This window comes from Phaenicophaeus curvirostris, chromosome 10 (genome assembly GCF_032191515.1).
Source record: "Phaenicophaeus curvirostris isolate KB17595 chromosome 10, BPBGC_Pcur_1.0, whole genome shotgun sequence".
In the NCBI taxonomy this organism is placed as follows: Eukaryota; Metazoa; Chordata; class Aves; order Cuculiformes; family Cuculidae; genus Phaenicophaeus; species Phaenicophaeus curvirostris.
The window spans coordinates 23,154,960-23,173,878 of NC_091401.1; the positions used below are offsets into that span (position 1 = coordinate 23,154,960).

The 18,919-nt window shown below is 37.8% G+C and overlaps 1 protein-coding gene across 3 annotated transcripts in view; it reads right to left on the reverse strand.

Moving 5' to 3' along the window:
• Positions 1 to 2,608: 2,608 nt before the first annotated feature.
• The window catches only part of SMC4 (structural maintenance of chromosomes 4), a 36,533-nt gene continuing 20,222 nt past the window's right edge, over positions 2,609 to 18,919 (reverse strand). For all 3 annotated transcript variants that reach the window (XM_069865121.1, XM_069865122.1, XM_069865120.1), the window contains exons 7-24: positions 18,140 to 18,267; positions 17,491 to 17,631; positions 16,423 to 16,573; positions 15,428 to 15,592; positions 14,805 to 15,038; positions 14,011 to 14,196; positions 13,466 to 13,627; positions 12,694 to 12,919; positions 12,518 to 12,597; positions 11,417 to 11,569; positions 11,145 to 11,271; positions 9,547 to 9,736; positions 8,513 to 8,657; positions 7,266 to 7,439; positions 5,525 to 5,707; positions 4,475 to 4,707; positions 3,696 to 3,879; positions 2,609 to 2,965 (exon numbers count right to left, since the gene is read on the reverse strand). In XM_069865121.1, the coding sequence (XP_069721222.1) occupies positions 2,777 to 2,965; positions 3,696 to 3,879; positions 4,475 to 4,707; positions 5,525 to 5,707; positions 7,266 to 7,439; positions 8,513 to 8,657; positions 9,547 to 9,736; positions 11,145 to 11,271; positions 11,417 to 11,569; positions 12,518 to 12,597; positions 12,694 to 12,919; positions 13,466 to 13,627; positions 14,011 to 14,196; positions 14,805 to 15,038; positions 15,428 to 15,592; positions 16,423 to 16,573; positions 17,491 to 17,631; positions 18,140 to 18,267 (3,051 nt within the window). In that variant the 3' untranslated portion in view covers positions 2,609 to 2,776. The remainder of the gene's footprint in view (positions 2,966 to 3,695; positions 3,880 to 4,474; positions 4,708 to 5,524; positions 5,708 to 7,265; positions 7,440 to 8,512; positions 8,658 to 9,546; positions 9,737 to 11,144; positions 11,272 to 11,416; positions 11,570 to 12,517; positions 12,598 to 12,693; positions 12,920 to 13,465; positions 13,628 to 14,010; positions 14,197 to 14,804; positions 15,039 to 15,427; positions 15,593 to 16,422; positions 16,574 to 17,490; positions 17,632 to 18,139; positions 18,268 to 18,919) is intronic.

Consider the following 18,919-nt stretch of genomic DNA (forward strand, 5'->3'; position numbering starts at 1 on the left):
TTCTCCAGGCTGAACAAACCCAACTCTCCCAGCCTGTCCTCACAGGGAAGGTTCTCCAGCCCCCTGGTCATCACACTGGCCTCCTCTGGCCTCAGATTCATGTCCTTCCTGTGCTGTGGAATCCAGAACTGAACAGAGCACTCCAGGTGAGTTCTTTCTACTCCACTCTCAAAGGACAGAACTGTGTCCCTTGCCCAGCTGGTCGCACTTTGGGTGCAGCCCAGGACACATTCGGCTTTCTGGGCTGCAAACACACATTGCCAGGCCCTGTGAAGCTTCTCATCTACCAGCTCCCCCAGGTCCTTCTCCTGAGGACTTGCAAGTACGCAGGATGTTGCAGAAATTGCCAAATCACTTTTGCTGCTTTGTAACTGAGACTGTTTTCAGGTGTAGACTCTGCCACTTTTAACTATAAATGTTTCCTCAACTGTGCCTGTCACAGAATTACTGGCAGGAATTCTGGTCACAAGGCTGGAAACAATTACAGAAGTCCTGCATCTGGATCAAATAGACTTTATGCAAGGAAACTTAGTAGCATAAAATGTGTAAAGTTTACAAACTCTTCTTAATAGTAAGCTTTGGCTACTGCCAGAGCGAAACACAGGAGGCACAGAAAATTCATTTAAAAAGCTAGTAATGCTTCAATACCTACAGAATATTATGACTGGAAACTTAATATTGGTAAGGGAATTCCCATTTTTGCTTGTAAATCCCTTGAACTGGGGGTCCTGTATTTATTCTGCTGGGTTTCCTCCACAACTGAGGAAAATGGTTTTTTTGCAAGCCACTGTTAAAACTGTCCTATGTAAATACCTGTGCTGTACTTTTAAATGTCTATAAAACAACATGGAAAGCTGCTCTCACTGGAAAATGACAAATGGGGGCAACTCCAGCTGTTGGCTTCGTAGTTCAAGGGCAAGGCAGCTGGTCAACAGTCAGAATCTTAGAGTCACTAGGCTGGAAAAGACGTGAGATCATCAAGCCCAGCCCTGTACCTGTCAAACCGTATCCCTAAGCGTGGTGGCAAAGGCTTCATGTTGGCAACCCCAGATCATGGTATGAAGCAAGGTTGTCCTGCCTAGAACAGCAGTGTTTCAGATTAAATGTTGCTTCATCTTGGATTCCTAGTTATTTTAAAGTACATAAAAATAAACTGGGTCTAAAACAACAGATGTTCTCACTCTGAACTTCAGTTATTTATATTGTAAATTACTGTCAAAACTCCCTAGCTTGGTTGTGTTCTGTAGCTTTTCCCTTAAGGTTTTCCTCGTGTGTTGAGGGGAGGAAAGGATTGTAACAGTTGTAGTTGTGTATTAGGTGCTCCCAGGTTGAGTGCCTGTGCTATTCATACTCCTCCAGGCACCGTAGTCTACTAGGAGATCTTCTCTGTTGTTGCAGCGTCCTTAGTGTAGATCCTGGAGCAAAGCATCGATGGCCACCACCACAAAAATTAAGAGTGTGGATGAGCTGGAGAAGCATCTTCCAAGAAATATGAAGCAGCCTTAGACCTTCATGAGCCTGGGGAGAGGAGGGAGCGGAGCAGTCGGGTGCTGTGTTAGTGGGAGTCAGTCAACGATATGGCACGCTCAAAGGTGGGGAAGTTAGGAGAGGAGCTGGTCATTGCACTAACTGGTTTGACATTGAAGTTAAGGCAAAAATCTAAGTGCTTTGTGCAGACAGAGCAGGCCAGGAACAGTCAGGGGCAGGAGCGGAGCAGCTCCTCTGCAGTTACAGTGGTTTTCTGAAGATGACTATCCTGTCCTTTCTGCAGCTCCAGTGAAACGCGTTTTCTTTGGGAAGAGAACTCCTCTCCCTTAACGGTTCCTTTGGAGGGAATTACAGTCCTGGATTTACCAAAAACCAGCAGTGGTTAACACACATTTCTGTTAAACTGTATCCATTACACAGAGAAAACAGTGAAGGAGGGTTCCCACCACACATTCTTTAGTTTCTAACCGTGAGCAAAAGCTTAACTGATTACTTTTTAAGTGGAAGTGACATTCCCAGGACTCATAGTAACTTTATGTATAAAATAAAAACTCTTAAATTTATTTCCTATGAGAATTAATTTCATTTTCAGAAAATAATTAGGCAGCAGAGTACACTGGTTGTTCGGCTTCCCTTCATTATGGACATATTTCTTTAGTTTCAATGTCTGAAGCATCAGTTACAAATATGAAATTATTAACGTATTATTAATACATATTAATAATAGGTATTATTAATGTATATCCCTACAGAACTTAGTGTTGCCACTGTGGCCCATTGGAAGAGATCATAAAATCATAAAATATCCTCACTTGGAAGGCTCCCACAAGGATCAGTGAGTCCAACTCAAGGTTGAGGAGCTTGAAAACAAGAGATGACAAGAGTCAGAAGGCAGAGTGTTACATCCCTACCCACACACACGCATCATCCCTATAACAGACACGTGTCCTTACTGGAACCCATATAATGAAACATTACAGAACACTGATGACATTTAAAAGCAATTTGCTTACTTTAATACACACAGTAAAAAACAGGCATTTAAAAACAAATGCAGAACCCAAACAAAAAAGCCTACCTGCAGAACAGTAAAAGGCAGCTAGATACATAATTTGAAAAATTAAAAAAATTAAGGTCTGTATAGACTGTATAATTAAAAATGGAATTTTTCGAGGTTGGTTTTATTCAGAAGCTCAAATAAACACAAACCTGAAAGGCAAAAACCTCAAAGACAAATGTTGTTAGATCAAAATAAAGAGCAGCACTGAGAATCAGAGTTCTTCCCACTCTATTTTTCAGTTACCGCACATCCAAGAGCGCTGAGCTCCACCAGTCCTTTAGCTGCAATAACTTTGGGGTTTGTAGCCACGCTTTTTGTGCTATTGTGAGTCTTATAAATTCCAATTAGCCTGTCTGCGATCTCGAACATGTTGTTTCGCAGGGAGATGATGATAAACTGCGCGTTTTTCGTTTGTTCCTGTAACAGAAGTTATTTGTGTCAGCCCACAATGTTTCAAAAGCCCCATGTTCATAAGGTTTCTGCATTCAGGTTTAGGAACTCGAGAGCGCAGCACTATCACTTCTGTCATTCAACAGCTCCACAGGTGCTGAGGCCTGCGAGCTCCTGCTATCCATAACTGGCATGTGCACAACACGCTCCGGGCCCGGCTCTCAGCATGGAGCACTGTAATTTACTTCAGCAGGAGCTTCCTCCTTTTTTCCGTTACACGACTTGTTTGAGTGATTTCCATTGGACACATTGGTTCTTCCCAGAGCTGCAATTCACCAGTTGTAACACAAATGCCACCACTACAGCTGATTATTTTGGGAGAAGGATCTATATTTTAAAGAGGAAGTACTAGCAGCAAGGAGACGTGGAAATGTGGCACCTTTGGCAAAATCTAGCCCTCTTGAGACAGCTTTTGAAACTCTGCAGTCAGCATTTGGAGGGAAAAAACTTGTAAATCCTCTATTGCCTCATTTCAGGAAAGCATCAAACTTAGCAGCTTAGGAAAAATATGCAGAAACCAACATTCTAAGCACCTTTCTGGAAATTTGCTTAGTACAGAGTTTCCACTTAATTATTTGGAAATTATCATTCCAGATTTTTAAATCTGGCCATAACTGTATTACCACTTTGTCTTCTCTGGCAGAGAAGAAAATATCTTAGAAAAATTATACTATAATAGTTACTGTTAAATACTTACATATATGTAAAAGGCTACAATAGATACATTTTTGAAGTCAAGTGCTGCATCAATCTCATCCATAAAATAAAGCGGTGTTGGCTTATAATGATGAAGAGCGAAAACCAGAGCCAGGGAACTAAGAGTCTTCTCTCCTCCTGATAAATTAAATATCTTCTTCCAACTTTTCTTCGGAGGCCGAACACTGAAAGAAACGGGAGTTTGTAACTTATTTGTGTTCATGATGAAAATGAATACATCATGGTGAAAAGCAAGTCACACAACAGGAAGGAATTCTTGGAAGACATAGACACAAAGAAGCTGGACTAAAACCATGGATGAGCTGCTTGATTTTCTCAGTCCCCCACAGCTGAGACGTAGAGAACTGTGATATTTCTGTTCCCCGAGGAGTAACTCCCTGGACACATACACAGCCATGTGGCAAGCTGATGTTTGCCTGAATTCCAGCTACTCTAACACTCAGCTGCTCTCTGTAGGAACTGTGACACTTAAGTGACTGACACCATTCCCCAGGCAGAATGAAATGATTTGGGAATAAAAAAACCCTGAGAAATCACTTCAGCAAAGTCTGACTTCTGTCAGTTCCTTTTTTCTTCAGGAGAAATGAATCTGTTAAACAGGGCTACAAAGTTGTGGTTTCTTGGTCTTGGCTATATTTGCCAAGAGAAAAGACTGTCTCGGTTAGCTGATGATCAATGAAAATTTACTTAAAAAGCAGGTTGGAAAAAGGAATACAATAATCAAGAACTGCCGCAATGATACAAAGTACTTTGACAAACCTAAACACGACTCCCTCAGAGAAGGGATCCAGACTGTCCACAAGTTCTAATTCAGCATCCCCTCCCAAAGTCAGCATCTGGTAGTTTTCCTTCAGCTTATTTGTTATTACATTAAATCCTGCCATAAATTCATTCAGCCTTTGTTTCCTCAGATCTTCAAAAGCTTGTCTGAACTTATCTCTCTCATTGGTAATGTCATCCAGTTCAGCCACACGTTTCAAGTACAGTTCTTCCTGTAGAAAAAAACCCAGAAAGCGAGTTAAAACAAGCTGCATCCTTAATTTAGATTTTAAACCATTTTTCCTATTACTTGAAAATTCATTGTTTCCAAAATGGCTAACAGCCTTGACACAAAAGAACAAACCCAAACCATCTCTTTTTTCTCATCTCTTTATGTGCTGCTGATCTCTCTACACTGGAAAGCCAGTGTTAAAATAAAAATAAAATAAATAAATATTTAATCTGTTGAGAGGAGAAAATGATCCTGGTATCGTGTATCTGTCTAGGCTGGCAAGAGGAGCTGACCGTAAATAAACTTTCACAGAAGAAAGTTGTCCTTAACTGGCCATCTATGATATCAAAAATATAAAAGGTGAACCTAAGCTCCTATATGTGGTTTCCCCACTTGGCTAACTAGGAGCTAACAGGTATTCAGGAGGCAGCACCAGCACAGCCTGCAGAGAAGAAAGAGACAACTCACGGGTTCCATTTCAGTTTCCGAAAGAAAGGAACAAAAGACGAACAGGACCCCCTTTCCTTTGTATGCCTATAGATGAGATATTTTCTTTTGTCACCTCAATAAAAAGTGCATTTTTTATGCACTTCAAGTGCAGGATCCATTTGAGCAGTCAGCAAAAGAAAAAAGCACAAGTGAAGATTACGTACGTACTTCAGAAGCAGTGACATGAATCCTGTGCAAAGCCAAGTACTGGAAAGGAATAAGGCTGTCTGCGCAGTGCTCACCCTCGATGCAGGGTGTGCCATATTACTGCACTGGCAGGCAATACAACACCAAAAAGATGAATCCTACTCCTGCATGACAGTGCTTACCTTCTTCCTATATTCTGCTATTGCACCCAGGTTGGGTTTCATTTCTTGACACTGGGCTTCGAGAAGAGCTATCTGATTATTGATAGCATCTGGATCCTTGATAGCATCAAGCTCTTCTTGACTTAGTACTGGAAGTTCTTCAGGTGGTTTATCTTCTATGGGGTGCAGTGATAACTTTGACATCTACAATTCAAACCCAGTTATTAGACATCTTTTAGAGATCTCTTTTATTATCACACAAATGTGTTCTCAAAAGAAACATCTTCTCTATTAGTACAAACTGACACTTCCATTCTCAAAACATTCAATTTCACACAACTCCCTTTGAAAATAAGATGCAAATACCCTTTGATCCAATTATTCTGCTCCTGAATATTACATGCATCGTTATAAGGGAGATTTGACTGTAATAGGAGCAGTAGCAGATCACAAGGAAATCGGCTCTACCAATGCCACAGAACTTTAACAACTACACCCTTAATGCTTTGTGTGTTCAAGATTGAGAAGGTTCTGGTAGCAGCTTTGCTTACTGGGCAGCTGCCCCCATTTGCCTCACATTAACAAGGGCACCCTGCACTGCAAGACCATCTGCTGCTCTGGGTCCCTATCTCTTTTAATGATTTAAATATGAAGTAGAAATGGCATATCATAAAAAGGTATGTGAACCAGGCACCTAACTGGCCTTTCCTCTGAGCACACACCTGATTTTTGCTGTCTCCATTAACCAGGAAAGCCAAACAAGACCAACTCTCAGCATTACCTCTTGTTGACTCTGCACTTAACTGACCTATGGCCAGAAAAAGTCAGGATTCCCTTCAGAATTGTTTCCAGGAGAGTTAAAAGCCCTTCCCCAAAGCTCATCAGATGCTTTCGAAATTAAGCACAGACTGTCAGGCAGTCTTAGAACTGGCTTGTTCAGCAGAATTAAAGCAGTCAGAATGGCTGTGACAGCAAGCAGCACAGTCTGTGTAAAGAGACTGAGGCATTTGCCAGAGTGAAGGGTGCTAGCAGTCCTACTCAGACCCCAGCCCCAAGCCTGAGAAGCTGGGTGCTGCAGCACCTAGAGTCAGCAGTAATTCTTTGCTCCTGCTGGCTCCCATTTATTCAATGAGCTGGTGTGAGCAGCAGTTTCTGAAGAGCAGAGTTTCTTCCTGACCCCAAAGGAATTCCCATTGTCCCAATCATCTATAGTCAGGGAAAGGCAACTTGATATACCAAATGGACTACAAGTTTTAGGTGAAATGCCTTTAAGGAAAAGTCTTGCAGTTCGTAAAGAACAGCTCAGTGGACTCAGCACTGACAGTTACACATAACCCATGTTTCAGCTATCAACAGCAACTCGCTCCTTTCTGTGTCTCTCACCCATGAGGCTGCCTACTCCTTTAAAAACAGTTTTTAGTGTGTACAGAGAGGATATGCAGGCACAAAAAGTCTCCTGGCTGCTGTTTATGGCCTACTTATTTTTCGCTCATTGCTCTTAGTAGCTCATAAATAAAAACATATTGAAAGCTAGAAGCTAAACCATTTAATACCTAAATTGTCCACAATCTTGTATGCAAACCGGAAAGTAAAACACTGAAAAGTCATAAATTTCAGAGCCCTTTTTCATAGCATAAACACCAATAAACTAGGAGCTGAACACAAATTTTCTCCCATATTACCTGTTTTCTAACAACAGGCTAACATATTAATCTTTTGAGATCTCAGAGTTCAGATTTTAGGAACTAAACAATTTCCCTACCTCTTTTTTCCAGTATTTGATCTTTGATTGGTGTGCAGAAATATGACTATCAACCTGTTCAAGTTTCAGCTTAATATTAAGAGCCTCCTTTTGAAGTGCATGTTCATCATCTTGAATAGTTTTAATCTCCTCGAGCAAACTGCGATGCTCCTGTTGAGCTGCTGGCAATGCTGCCTGAACAGAAACAATAAAAAACGTGCATTAATTGGTTGCCTACAAAAACATTTTCTCAGGTTATAGATTTGGTTTCACTACATTATCCACAGCACTTGCTCTCCACAATCCTAAGTACTGATGTAAACAAATACATAATCTTGTATTTAGAGTAACCTGGTCCCTGAATTCTGGAACAACTGAAAATTTGCTGCAGTTTATATTTTCATTCCAGATCTGGATTAAACATGTCCTAGACTCGGATGTTTTTAGACAAAAGACAGTTTTAGAGAAAGACAGTCTGTAAGAAACAGTTTTATTTGGAAGAATGTCAGCTGTCCTGGTTGTTTTCACCCTCTCTCATATGCAGATCTAGATGGGGAACTGAAGTCCAACGTAACTGGGTAAAATCTATTTTCCAACAAAGGTTTTTAAACTGATAATATCTTCGGGGAAAGTTGGTTTAAGTTTCTTCTTAGCTTCAGTAAACTGGGTCAAGATACATTTCCAGGTAACTACATAAAAAAATACACCATTCCCTCGCCATCGCAGAATGTCACTCTGCAGCAGTACAACATTTGCGTAAGAATAGAAGGATATAACTAGGATATAATTCATCATCCCGATTTTACCTGAAGACCAGACAACTTTTTAGGACTGATTTAGCCTCATATCCTCCCCACCCCCTGCAACTATATTTGAAGGTCTGCTTTGATTAATGATTAATCAAAACTATTAGTTGTGTATGAATATATTGCGGAATACAGAAAAGAACATTCTTTGCCTTTTTATCCCCATGTGAATTTTTGAGGATGGGTAGTAACGTAACCGCAGAAAGAAAAGACACTCAAGACCAGCATTATCAAGTCTGAGGCTGAACTGCCAAGGTAGTTATGGTGGTTTAATTTTTTTTTTGTTTAAATAAAGGTACTATCAGCTAACGCAACCCCTTACTAGGCCTGCCTGGAATGTCTACAGAGGAAGGTTAACAGACATCAATGATTAGGACAACTCTGACACAAAAAAGCTGTTATCTGAGATTTATTTCACAGACTGGATCCTCTGTGAAGAAACACAATTAACATGCCACTTACTTCAGCTTTCTTGCAGTCTTCCATAACCTCAGCAGCTTTGTCTTCTAGCGTGGTCAGCTCTTCTGTTAAGTCTTTAATTTCTTTTTCATTCGCTGAAATTTCCTTTTCCGTCTGAAGAAGAGCCTCTTCAGATTTTTTCAGGTTTCTGAATGGGTACAGAGATGTTTGAATACCATGTGTGAGTGCAAATATGACATAAGACGATAAAGATCATACAACAGATGCTGACAACACTCAGACTCCTGGGATATCCAAATAAAACAAATTTGTCTTCCTAAAATGTATAGCAGAGAGGCCTAATGAAATGACTTAATTTGTTCTTTCAGAGACATTTTTGATATTTGTTCTAAGTAGTCACTATGAATTGATGTGCTAACATAGATAATATACCATATTTCATTTCCTGGCACACCTCATGTTAAAATCAGTTCCTTCAGATTTGAACTGCTCCCTGAATGGCAATTAAGTGCTATTTTGAATATTTATCCTGAAATATTGCATTTCAGTAACAGGCAAATATTAGCAGAAAAATCCTGTTTAAACGTGACTTTTAAACTGCCTATTAGAATCTACAAAACTTTTTCCCCTTTACCTAGCTCCTTAACAGAAGCAACATTTAGTATGAGACTTGCAAGTGAAAATTAAGATTTTAAGATCACAGGATTTTTAGCTATGGAGACTACTTAAAACAAGCAAATGTCCTGCAGGCACTGATGTCAACAGGCTAACATGATTCTCCTTGGTTAGGTTTCACTAAGCTTTATAGGTCTCTGATCCTTTGCCTGTAAAGCATGTTAATTAATAGAGATTAGAGTTCTTATTTAAGAACCAGTCTCAGTTTGAGGTAAATCAGTTTAGAGAAAAAGGTTATGACCTTTACCCTCTAAGTTTCCTGTAGCTATAAAGAGGTGAAAACCCATCTCCTCCAGCCTGACAAATTCCCCACTGAAGGGTTCAGCAGTAATGAAACACAAGCCGCAGTCATATACAACAGGATAAAAGTTTACTAGTGAGCACATCGATGCCTACTATACCTGTTTGCAGTCTTGGCTGCCACTTGGGCTTTCGTAATAGCTGAAGTACATTCATCTATTTCTTTGCTGATCTTATCAAGTTTGTCTTGCTGTGCTTTAAGTTTTTTATTATTGATCTCAATTATGAGGTTATGTAACCGTTTCACTTCATTTTCTATTTTCCCAGCTTTCTCAGCAAGGCAATCATAATCTGTCAATAAACAAAATAGAGTTAAAGTCCTTGTGCTGCCCCTAGAAACACCAGACTACACCAACACATCAAGAGTTAAGTGATAGAAAGCTTTGCTGCATTACTGTATTAAGAAGTGTTCTTTATAGTGTGAAAAAAGTTATTTGTTCATTTACTGTGGCAAAAAGAAAACCACCACCCACATCTTTCTGACACTATTATACTACCAAAACTGTTTTGGTGTAAGCTACTAAAAATCTTAACTAGAATACTTAATATATAGAGAGTACTTAAATACCTAAGAAGATATTCCAAAACTCATTCTTTGCATTTATTTAATGGGAAGATGCTCAAAGAGCATAAACTGTAAGATCCAGCCAGAAACTGTAGCTCTGTAGCTGGTATTACTACATAGTTACTATGCATGTTGAATAATCAGATAGCACACTCTGCCCTCAAGGAGATCAGTTGCCAGTAGTTTATAGTTAAAACTCAACAAAACCATCTCAAGTCGAACAGCTTTCAAAAATTAAACAACCTCAGTTGTTTAATTACACATTAGTTTTCTAAAGGCAAAACAAAAAAACCCACATTAAGTTTGATACAGACTTATAATTTCTTTTAGGGACAGAAGAGGTAAAGCAGAGGCTTGAAAGGTGGAAGGCATTCATCTCTCCACAGAAGAACCCAGGTTTGTGTCTGTCTGGTAGAAGTGTTAGAGGAGAGATTTATAACCATAGTGTGTTTAAAAAACTAAAGCATTCATACTCTCTTGATGCTAATCTGTTCAAAAGAGGCACAGAGGGAATCCACAGTAGTATGTATTCGTTTTCTTAAAATGCTATGAAAGTGGAATCATGGGGGAAGGGAACGATATTTTACTGTGGTCGTATTACTCCCTGAGCAAGAAATATAAAGAAGCATCCAAGGTTTACTTTAGTAATCCACCAATTTATTCAGAGAAACTGTTATTCAAGTTTTTAGAGTAAGCATCTTTCACAAAAAGAACACAACAGAATACAGGGTATTCCTTTTTAAGAGCCATGTAAGAGTCCAGAGTACAGCAAAAGCCTTTACTTGATTTTAATATCATCACCCTCCACGTTAACGTTCTGACCCCTAAATAAGCTTCATGATGAATCTGTACTTATCACAGCCATAAAAGTCTATCTGAATTAAAAAAAAAAAACCAACTAAAATTTATGTTTACTTTAGCATGACTGAAACATGAGCTTGAACAACTGCAAAAATAAAAACAGGTTTCACTCTCTAATCTCCAGAAGTACCCCCCTTAGAAGAGAAAAGGTTCCAAACCAAGACAGTACCGCACTGCTAATCTGAAAGAATGAAGCCACAACCATTCACTCCTGTATTAGTAAAAGAATATGACTACAATTTTTATCTATAATCCCCTGTCCACAAAATGTACCTTTTTTATAACTGTTAAGGGTTTTTTCCAATTCCTTCTGTTTGATTTTGTCTGGAGCAGCAGCAATTACATTTGCTTCAAGTTCCTTAACTTGGGTTTTTAGATGAATTTCTTGTTCAGAAAAACTCTACAGAGAACACAGCTGTGTTAGAATTCTGTGCTTTAAAAAGTCCTTTAATGCTAGCAATGACCGTTAAGCTGAGGCTGAAGAAGTTATGCCCCTGCACATTCATGAAGAAGCCAGATATTGCCTCAGTAAAAAACTTGCTCACCTGGATACTTGCTGTGTACTTTTCTAAAGTATTTCTCATTTCCCGAACATCCTGGTGCAGATTTTTTATGGCTTCTTCAAGCTGTAATTTCTCTTCTTCACACTGTACTGCTCTTTTAGAATTCTTCTGCAGTTGAGATTCCATTTTACTGATCTACACAAAAACAAGGTATTGTCATTTGTGTAGTGTTGCCACCACAAATCCACCACAGGATCCCATTCATGTGCTCGACAGTCTATGATCTCTTAAATCACAGGAACAGAGGGGAGTAAAAACTTGAGTTTGCTCTAACTGGACAGAATATGTAAGCTGACTGCTGAAAAGATCAATTGTAATGGCGAAAAACAAGAGGAGTAAGCATAAGAAAAAGTAAGCTGAATAATCCCATGACAAGATAGCTCGTAATGGAGAATAAAACTAGATTAAGCTTGAAAGGATTAAGTCAGAGTAATGAAGGCAGAAATGAAAAAAACACACAAGTAGAAGCTAGAAGCAATTTTCATTATAGTTCAGATTTGATGCTCATTGGTCTTCGTGAGGAGGTACCAACACTTCAATGTTTGACACCAGTTAAGCTGAATGGCAGATACTAGGCAAAAAGTCCATCCGCACTAAATAAAACTACAAACTAAAATCTAAAAGCAGTCAGAAGACTAAGCAAGCTGTATCTTGATATCCCAAAACACTCTTGAAATACAAATTTGAAGGAAAGCTCTGCCACTCCCTGACAAATCTTACAAGGACATAAAATGAAGGGGCAAATCTGTCTTTTCTCACTGCTGAAGTCTGTGCATACTGCTCTGCAGCTCCACAGTTCCTTATGATCAATATCCTCCATGTTCTCATCTCTATCTTCAATCAATTGTCAAAAACTAAATAATAGACATGGGATAGCTGGGTTTGAACAAAAGCACTTAAGAGCAATATAACCTATGCTAACCTTATGAACTTTAGCTTTATAAATCATTGTTAATGTATCTTTCATCACAGGCTGTTAGCTGCTCATGTTTATTTAAAAGGTCATAGCGCACACATGTATGAACTGCCAAAACATAAGGAACTTTGATGAAATTCCACTTTTAATTGAGATTATGTACTAACCTCTTCTTCTGAAACATCCATTACAACTGAAGCACCCATTCTGCCCTTCATGACTTTACCCCCACCACCAGTCATTGTTCCTAAAGTAAAAGCGACAACAAAGAAGTTAGCAAGCTAATTGTGCTTAGATATCTATACAGTGCTTCAAATATAATTGTAAGTTTTCACTTAAATACCTGACTGTTCAATGATTTGTCCTTGCAGTGTTACCACTCTCCATCTTTTATCTTTTTGGAATGCTACTCTGGTAGCTTCTTCCAAGCTGTTAGCTACTAGGGTGTCACGTAATGCAAAGTAAAAAGCCAGGCGAACCTTCCCATCTTCTACTCTCACCAGATCAAACAACCGAGGAATATTTTCAGGAGTTGGGATTTTTGCAATTTTTTTTTCCCATACAGTCATCTACACCAAAAAAGTAAAGAAATGTATGAGAGATTCCTTGGGATAAATTAAGAGGTAATTTCATTTTTCTAAGATATGTTAAGACTTCAAAGCAAATGCAATTAGCAGCAAAGCTTCTTTCCTTGGGGGATCTCTACTTATTTCCATAACAACTGAAGATTCACTGATAACTCAGTGTTCTCTTGCATAGTTTACAGTTACTCAATTACTTGGATTATTAAGTTTGCTAATTTGTTAAAAATATAAATATGAAAATACAAAAGACATCAAACATTTGTTTTATGCATATCGGTATCTAAAAACCTTTGTAACTCTCTGTAAGTAAATGTTAAAATTTACTAGCAGAATATTCTAGGGTACCAATAGCCTATTACAATGTTTCATATTTCAGCTTTATCTGCATTTAAACACATACAGCATAATATATTAATATACTACTATGTGTTTATACACAAGCAATATTAATACATTATACATATATATATATTAATACTGTGCACATCAGGGTAAATCAACAATTTGTTCTGCCAAACTGCTAGTACTTACTTTGTCCAGGGCTATAAATGTGGCAACTCCAATTCCACTTGCCTTTAAGAAATTCACACATGCCTGTGCGGTATCAATTGTATCAACAACAATGTTGTCTAAGGCACCACAACAGGATGAAATAGCAACATCGTACTTCTCATCGATAGCTCCCAAGTCTCCCTAACAAATGAGGGGGATAGGCACAAGTAAAGACATCATGAAATTTTATAAATTTCGAAGAAAAAAGAATTTGTACAGTTTCACATTAAGTTACACACAAGCAGCAAGATGTATTTTTTAAGTTTCACGGCAATTCTACCAAGTGTGGAGTTACCCACGGGTTCTGCCTACTGTGGCACCAAAAGGTAAAAAGCACCAGTCTATGATACTTCTGCAATATATACATATTGAGGAACCTCAACGATCTTTTATTTTACACCAACTCTACTGTTAAAATTGATAGCACCAGCCAAGTGAGGAATTCTGCCTTTCATTCAGTTGCATAAACACCATACTTCCTGTAAAGACTAAAAGTATAATATAAAAGCCTTTTAAATATTTACCAGTCTTCCATACAGTCCAGGAATATTTCCACATCTCTTCTGCTGAAGCAGAGCCTCAAGCACTTTTCCTCGACCGCGACTTTGTGCTAAAGAACTCTTGGCTTCTTCTACTTTTTGACGCAGATTTCGAACAAGATTCTTTGCACCTGATTCTTCTCTTCCCAGCTTCTCAAGCTCATTCTTTTTCTAATGGTCAAAAGACAGACATGATCTTAGCATCGTGAAAATGGCAGTATGCAGGGAGTCTTAGATTGATGATTGTGTAGGTAATGAAACCTGAAATGTAACTGAAAAGCAAAATAGCAAAAATTTACCAGAAGAAAGGCTGGTGTTTGGATATACTTCAGCTAGTGTTTAGTACACTTTGATACAAATAGGACAGATTATGAATTCATGAATCAGGCTTAGGACAAGGTAGTGGGATTTCTTTTCTTTGGAGAATGAGAAAGGAGCAAGAAGTGAAATTCAAAGAAGGCTTAGAAAACACAGCCATTTATTTATTTTAACATATCTCATGACGATATTTAAACTGATTTCCTTGCAAGAACAGGTAGGATTTAATTTCAGTGCTTAACATTAACCTTGGCTTAACCCATAAACTAAGTTTGAAATCAAATACTTATTTCACTAGTTAACTGAGGATTCAAATTGAGATTTTTAATGTTATTTAATTAGACATTGTCTTTGGTTTAATTTTACCAAAATTAGTGCTAAAAACAGAGTGGAACTTCGGGTTGTCTTTTGTAGCATTGTGTTGTAAATCAAGGAAATTATATATGAAAGTTAAGTCTCACCTCCTTTAATTCCTGTTCAGCTTGGGGTAATTTTATACCTATATCTTTGATAGCAGCTTTCCTTTCCTTAAGAGTTTCTGAAGTAGTCATCAGAGTCTCCTTTGCCTGATTTAACTGAGCCACAGCAGTATTATGACGGCTGAGATAGATGTCGAGTTCTGACTGGGCTACATCCATCTTTGAACGTGCTTCATTCACTGCTTTACTGAACTCCATGAGCTCCTTCTCTTTGCCCTACAAAATGAAAAATGTTACAACTGAAAACTGTGGGATTTATTACATCAACCACATAGCATGAAATAAAAAGAGGAAATATTTTGCAATATTTTGATGGGAGAAACTTAAAGTGTGTTTGAATAATGGAAGTGTAGAATCATTTAATACACATCTGAACAATATACTGGATGATGTGATCAGTATAAAAATCAAACAACTGTAAGAACAATATAGCTCTTGATTTCAAATTCAAAATAATTTCTCAGTTGTGCTCTACTGAACTAACACGACACAGTGTATTTGTCACATAAACCAGCACTTTAAAACTACCTTGTAAACATTGTAAACTATAAAAGCTATACACATCAGTTAATACAGTAAGCGTACTAAGTCAAAACAGTTCAAACCTCTTTTTCTTCCTGAATTCCTTGTGTTTCTTTCTTAAGATTATCCATAACCTGCTTGAGTTTTTCTTCTTCCTTCTCTTTTGTCTTTTCAAGAAGCTCTTTCTTCGACGTTGCTTCACTGATAGCTTGTTCGCTATTGTGAGGTATCTTTTTCAGTTCTTCTACCTACACAAGGAAAGGACTTTTAACTTTCTCCCTTAATGAAACAAAACAGTTTTGCCATATCTTTAAACTCTGCTTTTTAAGTGTTGCGTGGAAGTCAAAGGAAAGATAAGCCCACATGGTTTTGTAGGATAAGACATACTGTGGCCCTAGCAGGAGGCCAGGATTTTATTTGCAAGGTTTGTTCAGTTCTAGAGCCCATTCAGAGAGAAGCAAGCCATAGCAGTAAAAGAACACAGCTTTATGCATAAGAACTCAAGTCTCTGAATCACAATAAGGCTTAATTCCTAGACACCTACTTTCAGAAGTCCACTCTTGATCCAGAGTGATTTAAGGCCTATAACAAGTGGCAACAGCCAACTTGGAAAAATATATCAATTACATTAACTAGGGAAACAGGAAAAAACATATCTTGAAAAAGTAGTAATTATGAGAACATGCTATATTACTGTAATCTCAACAAACATGATAAAAAGATGCTTTTCAAGACATAAGACCTCCCACCCAAGTTGAGAAGCAACAGGAAACCTTTTGACTGTCTTTAGGCAGAAAACAGCCTGGTACTGCCAGCCAGTCTCCTGTGGTAAGGAAGTTGTGTGATGAGCAATGGTTTAAGGGAGAAAAATGTATTACTTGATTAAGTTTTGCAAACAAAACTCATAACTGATTTAAATGACATAAAATATCTGATTAAAAAAATTTAAAACATTTCTCCATCTTCTTTGTGGCAGAAAGTACAATTGGTCCTTTGCTATTTTACCCCAGCTACATATAGATGTTCTCATCTAGGGTAACCAATTTCTTCCAGTAAATCAAGTTGCAGTTCACACTACCTTTTCTTTGTCCTTTTGGAGTTGCTTCTCCAGTTTTTTAGCCTTGCTTTTGGCATGTTTTAGATTTTCCCTTACTTTAACATCCTGCAAATCCAACTGACTAAATTTTTCTTTATTTTCCTCTATGTACTTTGCAATTTTATTGAGTTTCCTAAAGGGAAAAAAAGAAAGAATCATCTGTTCCGTGCTCTATAAAAGGAACATCAGTAGAGCTTGGCTTAATACGTAAGCATATAGAATTTAAACCAGGACTACTCAGTTCTTGTGAAAAACAACACCCAATACTTACAATACTCACGGTATTTTCCCTGGGGAAGTAACATTTCATCAGAAAAAGATCAACTCATCAAGCAATAATAAACACATTTTCAGAAACGTAATTTTTCCTTTGATAGCATTTATAATTCACATCTCTCAAACAACTTTAGTACTATGATCTCAGAGGATGAGAAGGTTAATATTGCAGATGGACTGGGGATTAACACCCAGAAAAACGAATTTTAGGGAAACACAATTAATGAATAAGAGATTCATAAGGAAACCAGAGAAAAATACCCAACACCCATGCATTATGTCTGCATATCTAAAACCCCGAATCTCCCATTGTGATTCAAAAATCTCCCAACTATTTTTTGTACAGTCAACAGGAAAAAAGTATGTACTTTAAAAACCATCAGAAATCAGACATTTCCTTTTTGTAACTGTGAATATCACTCGTATTTCTCCAAGAGAAGCAACCTGCAGAACCAAATTAAACCAATGAGAAATTTCCTAGATGTAGTTTGTGCAATAGATAATTTAATCCATGACAGGGAACGTTCAGATATACCATATGGGACTCAGATCAACAGATAATTTAACATTTTGGTGGGAGAACTACTGAAAAACCCAGCTGTGCTCTCACTGTTTAATGACATCCCCATGCAACTACTGTATAGTTCTGGTCTCTCAGATGTTCCCCCCACGGCAACACTTCTTTTTCTGAAAATCCTGCTACTTAATACCACAAACACAGAACATATAGAAGACTGCACTCTTAGCTTTCAAGTCTCTAACCAAAGTACTTACTTTTCCAGTTCTTTTAAAATTGAATTCTTGGTTTTCATATCATTTGCAAGTTTAGTACTCTTCTCATTAATATCTTTTTTTCCTTCATTAATTTGTTCTTTCTGTATTTCCTCATCATTTACTCGTTTTTGGAGGTCATGGCTAGAAAAACAATTAAACCCCAAATTATTTTTTCCATAAAGCTAACATTCATAATGAATATATATTTCCAATCTTAAATGTAATGAAGTGATTATGTAAAGTAATAAATTCTAATATCCTTTATTGAGTAACCTTGCAATTTAGTACAAAACAGCAAGGAAGCCTAAAAATTTAAGACACTTCAGATGAAAACAGTCTTTTAAGTGACCTACTTTCTCATTTTAAGTATAAAGCTGTGAGATATTAATTTGCCAGACTACTTCACTTTGTAAAGAGCTGGCAAGCAGATTTTTGGCTTTGCTGGGGCTTCGGAGGGGGTATTTAAAGATTTTATGAAAATGGTCTGTATTTTAAAAATTGTAACCTCATAATGCTACTTGACTAATTTTGAAAGACTTGACAGGGCTGTTAAAAAAACACAAAATATTTCTGATTAGAGATATAGAAGCAGAGTTTACACTACCACTACCACATTCAAGCAAAATCAAAACTTTAGAGAAGTACTTACATATAGAACTGGCAGACACGATTCTTTTCTTTAAATATTCTGTTTTTCAAACAAAGAAATTCAATGGCTTTATTCTTGTCGGCTTCCAAGGCATCCTTTTCTTTTTCCACCATTTTAACTCTATTTAACTAGACAAAACAAGAGGTCAGAGCTGACTTCACTGCTAGTACTACAGAAGAACAGACCATGAGAAGAAAAACCCCAGACCCTTTGTAGCACGCGTGTCCTCTAAAGAGATGTGTGCAACAATTAACTCTACAAGGCAATTTAGCACTACAAGCTTTCAGAAATAACAGATCACTACTTCTGCACCAGAGACTGTAATTTTAGGGCAATTTGGGTCCTACAGATGCTAGGAACAGCTGAGGCAAGTCCAAGAAAATGTAGGTAAGAAATAAAGAGGAGATACACGCGGACAGTCTGAGTATGTTATTTTCTGTATCTCAACTTATGTCTACGCTCTTTTTAAGTTAACTCCTGCAATTGTGTGTCTTTCGTTTTTCTTCCCAGCCTTTAAAAAGGCTGCTACCTATTAAGGAATTACCATGGCAAATAATTGATTCTATTTAGTACTTTTAGAACTCAATATCTAATTAAAATGTTAGGAAAGCAAGTTCTGGAATAGCTCTACATAGATCAAATAACTAATTTCCTATATTTTGAGCCTCCTGATACAACTGTGTGCACATCACCTCACCAATGCTCTGCCACCCCTTTTTCTTAGCATATAAATTTAATTCCTTCTCCTATGTACTATTTAGCAACAGGAGTAAGGCAGAT